Source organism: Xiphias gladius, chromosome 1, assembly GCF_016859285.1.
Source record: "Xiphias gladius isolate SHS-SW01 ecotype Sanya breed wild chromosome 1, ASM1685928v1, whole genome shotgun sequence".
NCBI lineage: Eukaryota > Metazoa > Chordata > Actinopteri > Istiophoriformes > Xiphiidae > Xiphias > Xiphias gladius.
In genome coordinates, this window is record NC_053400.1 from 21,819,368 (window position 1) to 21,835,545 (window position 16,178).

Sequence of the window (16,178 nt, forward strand, 5' to 3'; positions counted from 1 at the left end):
ATCTAAACTCTATTTTAAAAGTATTTTATTATCATTATTATAATTGTTGTTATTATTATTGTTGTTGTCGTTGTTATTAATATTATTATCATTATTATTATTACATGCATTAATAGTTTTATTATTGGGCTAAATTTGCTCTGCAGAGGGACAGTTACCAGATGATACAACCTTGAAATCTCATCAAATATTAAAAACATGTTTACAGAATTTTGTTCATGCCTCCGTGGGAAGATGTGGTTGACGGGGGGAAGAAGATCTGGGAGACGCTTAAATTATTGATGGATCTCTCCGTTGAGGAGAGGAGCCTGTTGGGGGGGCGAATCCACTCCTGCTCATTTGGTTTCCATAGCACCGCCCTCGGTGGAGGTGCAGCTTTCATATAGAGGGTTACTGTCCTTGTTTTTATCATCATTATTATTTCTTTTAAAAAATAACTTTTTAAGCATAAAGACGCAAAATAAAACGAAATGGCCTAGTCGAAGTAGAATTCTATTATTATTTAGTTTTTGAATAAGAACTACAAACACCCCCCGTCCTCCGCAATGTTTTTTATGAAACAGAACCGGACCCGTGTGTATGCACTGGCATGTTATCTTTTGACTCTGGGCCTCATTCGTGCCGAGCTGCTGCTGGCCAGATGTTGAGCGCGGAGCTGCTGTCGCTGACCTCGGTGCTGAACACGACGTCAGATGAGCCTGCGCTCGCGACGGGAGACACGATACAGCCTCACTCCCTCTTTGATTTATTGAAGCGACTTCAACCACCAACTTCTGCTTTCTAATCCTTGAGCATTTTTCTCATCTTCCCATCAATTCTCTCTCTCTCTCTCTTTTCTTTTTTTCTTTTTTTTTTTTTGCACTGATCCGAATCGCTCGACGACGCTGGCTATCGGTCTCACTCCTTTTCGTTTTCGTCGTGATGGCACTCGGCGCGGCCACTGTACGCCAGGCAGGGGACGAGTTGGCGGTGGATGCAGGCGCACAGCTCGTTTGATTCCCCCGCTGTACACGAAGGTGTTCTTGCCTCGGCACTTTCATTGTGAAAATTAGCCCGGTCTTTTGGATCGCCGCCACCCTGGGCTCAGATTTATCGCAACTTCGTTCGTTGTTTTCCTTCCAGCCGCTGTAGCCGGCCAGCCTGCGTCGTAACATGACGATTAAGCACTAGAATTATATTGAGAAAATAGGCCTAAACACAGAAACTGGACATGGAGTCAGTGAAGACGAGAGCTACGGCGGGGGTGAAGGAATTTGCGGGGAAGACCCTGGGTCATATGTACAGGTAAGGACAGACTTTTTTTTTTTTTTTCACCTTGGTTGGCGCGTGTGAATCACCTGATCTTAAAATGTGATGATTTGCATGGCGGATTTGAACCATACACGGGCCACGGTGATGCGTGGGTCTGCGGGCCACCTAAAACCGTTAAGCAACTTACGGTGATCTCTAGTCACGCCTCTAGAAGTGAGACGAAAATTATGCAATCAAGTAGTTGTGTGTCTGTGGTGTGTGTGTGTGTGTGTGTGTGTTAGTGTGTGTGTAGGGGCGCTTGGCGATGGCAGGGGTTTAGATGAGCCTAGATGCCACTGGATGAAAACGTGGCCTGCACGTGAATCTCATTAACAGACAGGTTACTCTGGAGGTGCAGGCCGCGCGCCAAAATTTTTTTTTTTTTTTTTTTGGGGGGGGCGGGATTCCTTCGTAATTTTGAATGCAATTTCATTTTATCTTTAAAGGCCAGTCACGCGAGCATGCGAATAGACCCATACAGCCTGTGCCCCATAATAATTTAAAACCATCACTCTCGTCATTTCAGCCGACAGGATTTTCATTGACTTTTCGTTAATGTAGACGTCTTGGCAGTTTCTGCGTCTGGAGTTGAGTGAATACAATTCAAGACTTCCAGCTTTATTTAGATGACCCCCCCGTGATTTCCTCTGTCATATCTTTCAAACATTTAAGGGGCATTTCCTGTGTTTAACTCCTCAAACTCTGCAGCAGAAATACAGTGAGACTGGTTAAGGTATATTTGGGATCAGGCGACATTTGGCTTCCATGAGGTTTCCAGACAAATGCAGTTGGTCTGTGTTTTTTGAGGAAAAAAAAAAAATCAGGCCTTTGATTTCACTGCAAGTCCTGCATCTATTTGCATTTTGTTCGATTGTTTCTCTGCCCTTTTCAATCAGCCTCGACGTTTCTCATCCGTTTGCGGGGGCAGGAATTTAAATGAGTCAATTTTTGTTATGTTGCATGCTGCATTTTGGACAAACAGCGTGTGTTGAATGAACGGCACTTTTCTGAGGAGGGGGGATAAAGAAAAGAAAAAAAATGGGGGGGGGGGGCTTTGAGGAATGCCCACAGGCGTGTGTCTGGAGGCTGGAGCTGCTGCTCGGTACCGTGAATGCTAATTACTGTGGAAAGTGAGCGGGCTGCTGCAATGCGGTACAGTCGGGGACACGCTCGCCTGTTTTCTACTCCACGGGCGACGTCTGTTTGCTTTTCTGGACACGTTGTTTTCTTAATCGCAAAAGAAATGAATGGGCTTTAATTCGTCGCCCGTGTCCCTTTGAGTCGTCTGAGCTGATCCTCGTAGATGTGACGCTCCTCAGCGTGGGCGGACGGAAACCGTCAGTAAGAAAACACAGAGGCCTCGCAACCCACGCAGCTACGTGGGCTATGACTATGTTGATTCTGCAAGTTTTAATCGCTTCCCCCACTTTCTCGACCGGGGTGACAAATGAAACACGACAAACCAGCCCAGTTCCAGATATCCAGTCCATAATAAAACACCCATGCAACGTGGGAATAAAACCAATGGGCCTCCTCAGAAATATTCCCCGTTATAGGAGGAATCGTGCCTTTTTCCTTTCTGAGCCTCGTCTTCTCCTCTGTGATGTTACTTTATTTGGGGGGACTCAGTAGACAGTGTCCTCGCCTGGCTGTTTGCAGGGTGACAGAGAGGAGACAGAAAACCGGGGAGGTGATCGAGCTGACGGAGGACGGGCGGCCCCGGGAGGCCGCGGAGAAGAAACCCCCGCTGTGCGACTGCAAGTGCTTCGGTCTGCCCCGGCGCTACATCATCGCCATCATGAGCGGCCTGGGCTTCTGCATCTCCTTCGGCATCCGGTGTAACCTGGGCGTGGCCATAGTGGGCATGGTCAACAACAGCACCGTCCACCAGAACGGCAAGATCATCGTCAAAGAGGTGTGGCACCGGCGAGCGATCGGCCCTGGCGTGAAAGCAGGGCAGACCGCGTGCCTCAGGACCGAGACACCCCGTTCTCGTTTTAGCGAGGGAAAGAAAGGGCACAGGAAAGGGCAAAGCGAACGTCTCCACGCATGGCACGTAGAATATGTAAAGGCCTGCCGCCATATTAGGCCAGAAAATGATCCCGCAAATCTTAGATGACTCCCCAATAATCACCACTGATGAGCTTCCTCCAAATTTAAATGGAGACATGTAGGATTTTTTTTTGTTTTTTTTTGTTAAATAAGTTATATTTTAATTATTCATGTAAAAACACGAGTAACAGTTGACAGTGCTCTACATACAATTCCTTGAAAGCACGTACTTGCATAGAGGTCACCTGTGTGAAAGGCACACACATCTTTAAAACGATGTCTCAGTTTGTGCATCTATAACAGAGTACGTGTATTTCGGTCAAATCAACGCATATATTTATGTTTTTGGGTGTGAACCAAATAATCGTCCACAGCCAAAACTTACTTTTCACACAGCTTCTCAGTGGTTTCTTTCTTTGCAAGACGGGACAGATCAATCGTTCAGGTGATCAGATCGGTGTGATCTGATCGAAATAGACCGTCGCAGGCCTTTGATAAACAGGCTTTTAAATCAATCCTTTGAGAGAATAGTGTTATGTTTTTTTCTTTGTTTTTTTTGTTTTTTTCGTTTATTTCTCGAATGACAGCCAAAAGAAACTTATGGTCATTTATTCAACGCCAGTGTCAGGTACATGTTCTTTATTATTACGATTACTGGTATTGTTTTCCTTATTATCGACCAGAAAGCCAAGTTCAACTGGGATCCGGAGACGGTGGGAATGATTCACGGATCTTTTTTCTGGGGCTACATCGTGACACAAATCCCGGGAGGATACATATCCTCCAGGCTGGCAGCAAACAGGTAGGCGGCACTCCGCGCGAATTACCATAGATACAACACAGCCCCATTCATTTGGCAGATGAAGCATTGGGATATTTAATGGTTTTTGGCCTATTAAACCATATTTCTGAACAGTTGGCGCGACTCCCCCCTCCTCTCCCCTTCTCGTTGTATGTTTTCCCTCTTTGTTATTTTTTAAAAATAGATGGGGAACGAAAATGCACACATGGGGACTGGAATAAAATTCAGTCAACATTAAAAAAAAATTAAATCAAACGCAGCCAAGACAAGACATAATAAAGAAAAGAAAAGAAAAAAAAAAGCTTAAGTCTGAATTGTGAACTGGAGGAGCAAGTCACCGTTTTAGGCTTGGTATCACGACGTCTAGTGAAGCCAGCAGACGGTCAGCTGCCCCGAAGCGATGCAGGGCTGCAGGCAGGGCACCGGGCTGGCAGGCCCGCAGCTCCCGGTGTCAGGGCCTCCTGCCACCTGTTAATGAGCTCCCTGGGGGGAGCCGGGTCTAATCGGTCCCCTCTCTCAGGGCTTGGAGACCAGACCCCGTCTTGTCGCCAAAGGCTTTTATTCACATGAGCACTGCCAATGCATAAAGTCATTATAATTGCGTTCTATGGCGGATGGTGGGCTATAATATTAATACGACGGCGCACATTTCAGGGATTGGACGTTGATATGTAGACTCACACGGCGACAAATTGCTCATTTAATCGTTATTGGTAACACCAGCATCTATGAAGGCAAAAAAAAATGGCTCTGGTTATAGCTCGACACGAGAGGCCTAAATCTTGAGCACGCTATTAAAAAATAAAGGTTTATAAATTAAAGGACAAACAACAGCCCAATATTGCCCAAAGATAATTATTAAACAGTGAAGCCAGAACAGCCAGTTATGAATCTACCTGCTAAAGCCGGATTTTAACGTGGGCCCGTTTCCCTTTCTTTTTTTTTTTATTGTCCTAATCCCTGTCGTTTGCCACGCGTCCTGTTGATTGACACGAGGATGCAATCGAATCAATGGGTCTCGTGCCCAACAGCAGTCTCGACCGGATTAGGGTTTGCCCCCCGCGTGCAGACGAGAGAGGGGCGGGAGAGACGTGACAGAAATGAGAAATAGCTCGTTTGTGGGCAGTCCTGGTCCTCCCTGCGCCCGATTTCGCTTCCTCGGCGGCTCCCTCACGGTTAAACAAACAAAAAAAACAAAACAAAAACAAAACAAAACAAACAAAAATAAATAAATAAATTATGTATCGATAGATAGATAGATAGATAGATCGATAGCTAACTATCTTCTTTTATCCTGTTCTCCGTTTCAGCTGTAAGAACGAGCTCAAAGCCTGAGCTTTTTAAAAACCATTTTTTTTTCCCCCAGATAATTAACAACGTCCTATAAATATTCGTTGTAAAAACAGGGATCAGTAAATCTTCTACTTGCCTCTTATTCAACTTCAATTTAATTCGTTCTCCACGAAAAAAAAAATATTTCTTGAACGGTAGCCGACGTGGAAACGGTTGCTAAGTGACACGTACGAATCGACGTGAGCGTTAGTGGGGCGTTGCCGCCTAAAATGTTCGTTTCCGTGACGCCAGAGGGGCGCACAAAGGTGCAGAGCCAATCAGATCCGGGGACACGATACACGATTTACGTCGCTAGGCTACGTGCTCTTCTTGGGTGCCGCGATGATGGTACACCACGGAGGTTTTAGAGAGAAGACATTTTGGAATGGCCTTTCACGCGAAAATATGAATCGATTATGTTTCATTGATATTTTCAGCGGTTAAAGAAGTAGTACTCAGATCAAGTAAAATTAAATACGCCGTTACAAATAAAAGTCGTGCATTCAAAGTAAAGTAGCATCAAAATTTACCCAAAGTACCAAAAGGAAATGTACTGATTATGCAGATTGGCCCATTTCAGAATAATGTCTATTATTATTTGATTACAATTATTGATGCCTCACTGCGTAAAGATCACTTAAATGATGCAAATGATAAAGCTAGGGCTAATTTTAACTACTTTATATACTGCTCAATCTGTAATAATCCACCATAATTCATTTGTTGATTAGATATTTCAGTGCACTGATCCTTGCCACCAAAGCACAAAACTACAATATGTGGACAAACATAAAAAACTATATTTAAAATGCATTTTGTCATTTTCAGGGTATTTGGTGCAGCCATTGTCCTAACGTCGACTCTCAACATGTTCATTCCCTCGGCTGCCCGAGTCCATTATGGCTGTGTCATTTTTGTCAGGATATTACAAGGGCTGGTGGAGGTAAGGGAATGTCAAAATCCAAAGGTGTAGTATTTTTGAATCTTTCTTCCCTTTAAAAAAAATCGTAGCGTGAGAATTAAATGAAAATCAGCGCTGAACATTTTCTCACTTTTAACAGAACATAACATAACATTAACAGAACACAAAGGTTACTTGTGTCTGATGTGAGTTTCTGGTATTATGGCTATGAATAGCTGGGGGTTTTGCAATGATACACTAAACAAAGGGGCTTCCTGCATTTTACTCCATGAGAAAGCAAAGGGGAGAGTGTAATGTGCATTGGATATTCAGCCAGAGGAAATATGAGATCGGCTGTATTGATCCAGTCCACTATGGCTGAGAGTGTGTGGGATTGAACAGTTAATTTTTTTTTCTGTCACACTTTGTATCCTGGACACACAACAGCGAAGTGCTTGTATACAGGTAGATGACAAGGAAAAAGCTGATATGCAAAAGCACATAAATTCTCCGGCTTTGTAGTGGAACATGACACCCAGATATCCAAATGCTGTCTAATACATCTTGGCATGTTGATAAAATGAGTCTATTATAGCCAAAAATACAGAAAGTAGATACTACAGTTCTTAGATAGGCAAATACAACACAAATATTGAAATGTAAAGATGAAGTTGTTGGTTGGCATTATTTAGAAGATCATTTTTTAGGACAAGGGAACGTCTGGCTGGTATCAAACACTCAGTCATGAATCGTAAAGTTGCAGCATGTTTTAATTGGAGGCGAAATGATAGTTTTCATATGTCTTGTGGAGAATAAAAAAAAAAAAATCCAATATTCTGATCTAATATTTCATCTCTCAAAGACTGGTGGCACGATACTACTCTACTAAGAGGGTCCATGCAGATTGTGTTTTACACCAGCACAGTTTGTTCGAATTAGCGACTGATGAACATTTAATAGCTGCAGGGCTGCTTTGCTCCATGAACAGCTTGTGAGGTCCTCTTTGCTCATGGTGCTGTGCAAGTTGTTCATGTTAATTACAAGGGTGAAAATGTTAATTTTTGTTCAGTTTTTATATGTATTTTGAGGCCAATATTTACTGGGACAATACTGTGTCGGAATTCACATGTTTCCGAAAACAAACTGTTCATATCAGAAAGACTGAGTGCTCAAAATAATAGGCTAAAGAATGTGGTGTTCCAGTCTCTTGCTAACTGTTTGTGCGTGTTTCTTTACCATGAATTAATGCGGACTCTTGTGGTGTGTTCAGGGAGTCACCTACCCGGCATGTCATGGCATCTGGAGTAAATGGGCTCCTCCGCTGGAGAGGAGTCGTCTGGCCACCATATCATTCTGTGGTAAATACTTATATCTCAGTTTCTCCTGTTGGCATTTATAAATCGCGTTCAGAATTGATGTGTTGCATGTTAATATATTGGTCGAGAAGTTTGAGCTTCCAAGCTCTGACTCCCTCATCTTTCTGTCTGTCAGGCTCTTATGCTGGTGCTGTAATAGCGATGCCTCTGGCTGGGATCCTGGTTCAGTATTCGGGCTGGTCCTCAGTGTTCTATGTCTACGGTAAGACTAATCAATGAGGGCTTGAATGTGATACACATGTGTATTATTGCACAGAGGAATGGGAAACGAGGTATAATTCTGTGGTGAAATGATAACAAAAAACGTATATATAGTATATATGTACATATGTCAAAAAATGTTTAGCTGAAGTGTTTTTAATCTTGGTTGATACCTCAAGAGTTTGACAGTGACAGAGTCCAGTGAAAGTCAAATGGATTTATCTAGGCAGCCTGTGCATTGATTTCCTCCCTCCAATGTTTTGGTGTGTCAATAAATAACCCCCAATCTTTCTATCTGGACTGCAAACAGTTAGCTTTCCTGTCTGGGATTTATTCTTGCAGGCTTTTTGGAAACTTCAAGCTACCAAACACTCTGTGTGTGTGTGTGTGTGTGTGTGTGTGTGTGTGTGTGTGTGTGTGTGTGTGTGTGTGTGTGTGTGTGTGTGTGTGTGTGTGTGTGTGTGTGTGTGTGTGTGTGTGTGTGTGTGTGTGTGTGCAGTTACTGATGAGGTCAAAAGTTCTGACATGTAATCTGTCTGTGACATGCAGGATGCTTCGGCATCTTCTGGTATATGTTCTGGATCCTTGTGTCTTATGAGAGCCCTGCTGAACATCCGTCCATCACTGACGAGGAGCGCTGCTACATTGAGGAGAGCATTGGAGAGAGTGCCAAGCTAATGGGCCCTGCCGAGGTGGGGGATAACAAGATAACAAGATAACAAGCTAGACTTAAGAAAGACAATAAATATATGTATTTGTCTATCCTTTGTGTTGTAAAGGTTGCCAGAAGTACCAACACAATACCAAGTTACACTTCCATCAGCCATTTCCGTCACCTTCTGTCTTTTATCAGAGAGAGACAACAGGTAATGTAGATTTATATGTAAAATCCAATCCTCTGTGATGATCTATTCCAGAAATTCAAGACCCCATGGAAGAAGTTCTTCACCTCTATGCCTGTCTATGCAATCATCGTGGCCAACTTCTGCAGGAGCTGGACCTTTTACCTGCTGCTGATCAGCCAACCTGCATATTTTGAGGAAGTGTTTGGCTTTGAGATAAGCAAGGTGAGCGTACGATACAGGTCTGTGAACAAGTGACAAACATGGAGCGTGAGTTGTGTGACCAATAAAAAATAGATTCAAATGGCATGGGGGAAAAAAAGCAGTGTTGTGTTTAAGAGCTGAGTACGTGACACTTCAAAATCAATGTCATTGCAACTGGTGGCCTGAGGTTCTTCCTCATCAGCTGATACATTACATAACAAGGCAAAATCAGTTCACAAAGGAATTGATTTGTTTTTTCCAGCAACAATGTCCCGTGTTTCCTATAACAGGTTAGGTAGATCAGTAATGACAGAGCAAGTGAATCAAATAACACCGGGTTTAAATGAACTCTATGCCAACTATATTACAACACATCAAATGGCAACAATTCTGTTTAATATTGTACACAATCCCTCAAAGCCTCTTAAAACTTGGTTTCATATCTTAAGAATTTATAACATACAGTAAACGACCATGACCACATAAGCAACAATCAAAGTTAAAGTTCGAGAAAATCATCATTAGTTAGTGTTAATGAAGACTTAAACACTCTAAACACTCTTTAACACTCCTTCTGATTCCTGACCAATTCAAACCAGTGAGAAGAGCATAGAGAAAAATACAAATACAGCAATCTCTCCATTTAAATAACTCAAACACAGCAAAAAAAACATTTTGTGCTGTGTTTTCTATAAATAAATCTATTGTGCTGCATCTTATTTGGTTGACTCTCTGTATGTGGCTGCAGGTCGGCATACTGTCTGCCCTCCCCCATTTGGTGATGACCATCATTGTGCCCATTGGCGGCCAGCTGGCCGACTATCTGCGCAGCAAGAACATCCTGACAACTACCACTGTCAGGAAAATCATGAACTGTGGAGGTGAGAAGTCTGAACTGAGAATGAAATATCAGTTTCCACACCTTCTCTCTGCACTGCCACAGGGTGTTATATTCATGGTGTTTGATCCATACTGTTCTTTTTTCAGTTGCTCCTCATTGCCAGATGAGTTTAAAAGGCGGTTGTGTTTACATTTTTGTAAAAATCCATCCGTTCAATTCTTGTACACAAGTTGAGTTGCTGATTGTGACTGTGCATTGACTTCACATCTGTCACTTACGTAATTGAGTGCAGACCATGTATCATGCTTAATTCAATTGGCACCGCGGTGACCACCAGCCCGTGGGCTTCATGTGTTTTCTGTGTGTGTGACCCGCTGTCTCTCTCTGTTAGGATTTGGCATGGAGGCCACATTGCTGCTGGTGGTAGGATATTCCCACAGCAAAGGGGTGGCCATCTCCTTCCTGGTGCTGGCAGTCGGCTTCAGTGGATTTGCTATATCAGGTTAGTACAAGAAACAGTCTTTGGGCTCATTCAGAATACACAGTAGTTTAAGTACAATTTAGGATATAATGTACTGTGGCTGAAAATATGTGATCACTGTTGGGGAGTAGTTTTACTGGATCTAATGTAGTGTGCCTTTGTATAGTTTTCAAAAACAGAAAGGCCAGTGGATTTGTGGAGTCTGAAAGAGAAGGCTAATGAGCCACATTTGAATGGGATATATATGTGAATATGCAGAATACCTTTCAAAACAACAGCTCTCTCGGTTAGCATAGCTTCAATGTAATTGATACATTATATCTTGTTGGTTTAATCCATACAAAACACCAATGTTGTGGAATTATGGGGTTTTACGTGCTGGAATATTTCTTGCAGTGACTTCGAAGACGACTTTTGTCGTCGCTAGCAGCTCCCTGTTTTTATGCTAAGCCAAGTTACAAACATGTTTCTCAAAATGTCAAACTATTCCTTTAATTTAGTAGTTGATAGCAGCCTATAATTCCAGTGTAAACTTGCAGTAAATCTGTGCCAGTTTAACAGAAACTGGGAGATTTTTTTTTTTTAACTTTTTATATAATTTTGCTAAAGAGCTAATGAAGTTTTCTATTACCAGTATCAGTCTATAAAAGGAGAAGCTCTGTCATTGTAGTTGTTCTTCGTTTATAAATTTGGATGAGAACCAGAATTGTGTTGTGTTGTTTGTGTTTCCATACAAACTGGGAGTATGCAGAAGTGGTTAACACTAGACCTAAACTTCTTTTGATGATGAGATTGGATAGTTGGCTTGTATTGTCTGATCATTCTCTTTGAAAGGCAGCTATGAGTGTGGGGATTATAAAATATTACAACAAGCATTGCTGAAATGTATTTGAAATTAGGTACAATTTTGTTAACGTCCCAAGCAGCGGTTTGTTTGCTGTTACTTGATAATGTGATGTTGCAGATGCATCTAGTATTGAGCAGTCTTTTTCGAAAAAGTATTTACAAAGTTCAAACAATACAGACAATGAGCTTAATCAAAATTAGCCGTGTAGCTACAGACATCTTTAGGATGTTAGGTTTCAGACATTATTTTCACTTGCTGGCAAAATGAGCCTTCCAGCTTTCCTCAGCCATTCATTCAACAGTTCCTTTCATGTTTTATGCCTAGAATGCAGAGGTCTGTGGCTGAGTGCAAAATCAGTTTCTTGCCTGTTGTTCTTGAGCTTTCTCCTGGAGTGTTTAATAATTCAGTGCTAGCTGTCTCGAGGGATTAGCCAGGCAGCCAGCAGCGTGCGAGGACACTTACTCATTCAGCCAGTCAGAGTGGGGGAGGAGGAGGATGTGTGGCGAGTTGCTGCCTATTTCTGCAACACGGTCACCGTTTGTGCTGCTTTTGTCTACAACTGTGTTGTGAATCTGTTGCTTCCGATACTTGAGACATATGGTGGCAGTGTTTTCCTCCATTTGACGTTTAAATCTGGTTGCCTGGAGTTTTCATAATTCACAAGTTTATAATTTATCAATAACATTTTCATTTTACATGTTTTTTACTCCGTCAGGTTTTAACGTCAATCACCTGGATATTGCTCCACGTTACGCCAGTATCCTAATGGGCATCTCTAATGGTGTGGGTACCCTGTCTGGGATGGTGTGCCCACTGATTGTTGGTGCTATGACAAAGAACAAGGTAAGGGCTTTTCCCCCTCAGGCACCAAACATTACAGTAGTAAAGATTCTCTCATTTCATATGTGGGCAGTAAGTCTTAACGGAGATCTAAATAAGTAGGCAACCCTCCGCGCCCCGAACGCCCTGCTCTTGTACTGTATAACTCCCGCGAGAAGTGCGTAACGAAGACCACACTATGTCACACACCACGAACTGTAGGTCTTCAGCTAGCTATAAGAAGAAGCTAGCTCGATATTCTCAGTAATGGCAGAGGCGAAGAGAGACTAGCTCCTAGCGTCTACATTTTAGATCACAACTGCTGTGGGTTCCGATGTTTGTGGTCAGTCAGATTAGCCGAATGCTGACTTGACATGAGTGGACAGCGTGACTGCTGGTTTCTACTGAGATGATGATTTTGTGTTTGTTGACTGAGCGACTGATAGGGTTTTAGCTTCTAAGCTCTGTTAGATTCTAGGGGTACGCTGCTTCCAGTACCCTTAACCGCTCAGACTCGGAGCCCAAGAGAATTTAATGCACAGCCAGCCTCCTGTAATTACAACTTGTGGCTGCAGACGCCGCTGTTGCTGCTGCTCAGCAAAAGTTACTTAGTCTTGCTTTAAAGTGTTACCAAAAAGGCTCATGAATAAATGCATTTTTTGTTTTCAGCAACACTTTCATCTGTCTGATTAATGGATACTCATTCAGTGTTGAACAGGTTGAATAGGTTATATAGGCATTTCTTTAGTACTACATGTGTTAAACTTGACTTAGAGGTTTATAAGCTTACATTAGTGCACTTTGACAGTAAAAATATGAAAATATTTACATGCAATGTTTCTTTAGCCAATGAATTATAGATGAATTCAATCCCTAAACATATGGTTTCCACTTTTGTTTACTCTTATGAAGCGTGATGGTATCGCATATATTCTGTATCAGCTTGTTCCAACTCTTCATTGAAGCTATATTATATTTACATTGTGTCAAATACTCAAACCCAAAAATTCATGTTTTGGCTGCACCACTCCATTAAATGGAAATATTATAGAGTCACATAATACACATTTCCCCCAAATTCAGCTATAAGGTTCTATGGGGTCACAAATATGTAATTTAATTTATCAAATAAACAAAAAAACTAAACAAAACAAAACAAACAAACAAAGAAAATGGCTAAATAATTTCCTAAAACAGCTGGGAACTGTAGTTTCGAGCAAATGTGACTCAAACAGGAGTAAAATGTGCATTTGTTGGGGACTATTTTCGGCTGTTAATTACACACTATTAATACACATTTGGTGCACTAGTGAGTATTTGCGGCACCAGGACAGTATATGCTCATGGTAATGAAGGAACATGTCACCCATTGCAATGGCATGGCTCACTGATGTAGCTTAGATGGTTTTTGAATAACACTGTCTATAGCGCACAGATAATACTTGTTAGAAGGATCCGTTCATTATTGGTTTTAGTTCTTTTCATGGGTTTTGTTGACATTAAGAAAAATCAGGGATTTAAAAAGACATTTTGTCTTCCTTTCCTCTTCAGACTCGAGAAGAGTGGCAATATGTGTTCCTGATTGCCTCCATGGTGCATTATGGGGGCGTAGTCTTCTATGGGCTTTTTGCCTCGGGAGAAAAACAGCCGTGGGCCGACCCAGAGCTGACCAGTGAGGAGAAGTGTGGCTTCATCGACGAGGACGAGCTGGCAGAAGAGACAGGCGACATTTCTCAGAGTTACGGTGCTTTTGGAGGTCCAGCTAAGACGTACGGTGCGACCACACAGGTGAATGGAGGCTGGGCTGCCGGCTGGGAGAAGACGGAGGAGTACGTCCAAGAAGAAGCACAGGAAGGAGGCTCTGGATACAGGCAGGATGAAGGATACTCCTAGACCAAACATGCATTCACTGACACATGAGTAGACTTACTTTCCTGAATGTGCATCAGTTTAGTCATAAAAAATATCAAGAAATGAGAAACAAGAAAAACTACAATCCATTGTTGTATTGTTTGCACAAATTCTAAAAAAAAAAAATCTCAAAATTTATCAACTTAATGTAAAATTAGTAAAATATATACAAAATTTAAAGATATTTGATTAATAGAGGTGTAACACATATCAAATTGGCAGTCTGTAAATGTATTATTATGCATATTGATAATAGATATATTCATCTGGAGTGCAATTGTGTGTAAACGTGAACATTTTCATCCCATCAGCCGAGGCTTCCTGACCACACTGAAGCCTGTAGGGTTACATGGAAGCTGCCCATCAGAACCGAGCCCTTATTTATCAAATTAACTGTTACAGTACAACGTCCTACAAGCCAGCCATTACAGTGTATAAATACGTCACTGCACAGCATCGTAAACAGAAACTCGACACTCTGTTGAAATAGATTGTGCTGTTTCTCTCCTGAATGCACTCAGAGTAGTGTGTCCTTTTAATGCACAATATTATGATTTTTGTTTTCTTATCCATGGCTTCTGTGTGTGTATATCTAAGTCCTTATCGTGTAAGTGACCTGCTGTAGAGACTTGACGAGTGGCGCAATGACTTGTGATGACAAGTTCGGTTACACTTGCATAAAAGCTGAAAAAGTCTTTTAAATGTTTGCTACATGTGATCCATTTTATAAATCGGTACCTCTGAAGTTGAGGGTTTGAGTTTAGCATTGTGACCCGTCACATCTCAGCAGTGTAGTGCAGGAGTAAAGCCATTCTCATTATTATGCTCTACATTGCTGTCAAGCCACAAAAAAGTATAGTTGTACCGATGCATTGTGGAAAGATTTGTCTTAAATAAAACATATATGACAGAGATAACTAGAAGTGCACAGAGTAAAGATGTATAAGAGTTAATAGATTAAATTCAGACATTGTTAGAGATTCATGGTCATACAAGACCTTATGAAGAGTTGGTGCAATGCAAAGACTCTGGGAAAGTACAAACCAGCCAAAGTCAGTTTGAGAGTCGTACTACGTTAGAGCAACAAACCTAATAATGTTTAATGAAAGGGTGAATATTTAAAACTGTGTGAAATAGATTTTACATGATCAAAGGGATAGGTGAGTAATTTTTAACGCACATGTTAAAGCCCCTGAAGACATGTATTTCTCTATAACATCAAATATTTAAGTCTAAAAAAGGGGCACACAAAAACTCTCTGCTCAGTCTGCTTCATCAGGATTGTGTGGGTTCTGTTTGATCAAATTTGACTGACAGCAACAAAACAACACGTCAACCATCATCAGATTCTGATTCAAGTGTTGCTAAACTCTGCGCAGACACACATAATCACCTTTTTCAACCGAGCCCCGCCCACTACAAAGCAGTGACAAGAACAAACGACGACTTAATGAAAAAATGAAATACCCAAAACGGTTCATGTGGGATCCCGCCAGTTATAGTGAGAACCCGACTGAGAAAATATGTTTTCAGGGCCTTTAAAGCCGAAGAAGAGATGAGTAATAGAAATTAAAGTGAACATTCCCAAACAAGTATTTGAATGTTTACATATAATCTGTACTTTGCATGAAGTTCACCAAAACAGGAGATTTCTATTTACAGTTATAGAGAAGATACAGTAGGAGAGGCAATCATAAATGTGTGTGCAATTTGGAAAAACTGCCATTTGTCCATTTCCATTGCAGAATGGAAGTGATATGAGACTTTTTAGGAATTAATGTACAATGTAATGACCTTTACCTATGGGAGTCTGGTAATGAAACTTGTTTTAAGCTCCTGAATAGGACGAACAAGCGAGCACACCACTTCTCTGGGATCTGTTTTGTCCTCAGTCTGCACTTACACTGACTGACAATGTCTGAATGGGCCAATTTAGTTTCATTTGTCACTCGTCTGTGGAGACCTTAAGTCAGCGCTTCACAATATAGATGTGTGTGGATGTGTATTTATGCATGGAACAAAGTGAAATTTGAAGTGTGTCCTTTTGTTTTTTTTTCCTTTTCTATCAAACTTATTTGTCTTTGTCTCAGAAACTGTTACTGATGCTTCAATTTCTTTGCACAATAAACCAAAGGTGAAGAGCAGAGCTGGGTTTTAGCTGGAAGTCAATGTTTTTTAAGGGAGTACAGACCATCAGCAGCGAGGTTTCAGCCTATGGACCCCCAGTGTGCAGGTGGCACCAAACATTACTCAGTGTACAAAGCAATAAATCCATAGTA

The 16,178-nt window shown here is 41.6% G+C and overlaps 1 protein-coding gene across 1 annotated transcript; it reads left to right on the plus strand.

Moving 5' to 3' along the window:
- Positions 1 to 1,210: 1,210 nt before the first annotated feature.
- slc17a6b (solute carrier family 17 member 6b) lies at positions 1,211 to 13,881 on the plus strand. Its single transcript, XM_040131564.1, has 12 exons — positions 1,211 to 1,284; positions 2,950 to 3,205; positions 4,026 to 4,144; positions 6,305 to 6,419; positions 7,648 to 7,735; positions 7,869 to 7,955; positions 8,504 to 8,646; positions 8,872 to 9,021; positions 9,749 to 9,881; positions 10,233 to 10,343; positions 11,885 to 12,012; positions 13,540 to 13,881. Exons 1-12 carry the CDS (start codon positions 1,211 to 1,213, stop codon positions 13,879 to 13,881), a joined length of 1,746 nt encoding a protein of 581 aa, XP_039987498.1.
- The last annotated feature ends 2,297 nt before the right edge of the window (positions 13,882 to 16,178 follow it).

Coding starts and splice junctions, on each gene's coding strand:
- slc17a6b (XM_040131564.1), top strand. CDS start 1,211: ATGGAGTCAGTGAAGACGAGAGCTACGGCGGGGGTGAAGGAATTTGCG. Junction 3,206..4,025: donor GCAAGATCATCGTCAAAGAG/GTGTGGCACCGG, acceptor ATTATCGACCAG/AAAGCCAAGTTCAACTGGGA. Junction 9,022..9,748: donor TTGGCTTTGAGATAAGCAAG/GTGAGCGTACGA, acceptor ATGTGGCTGCAG/GTCGGCATACTGTCTGCCCT.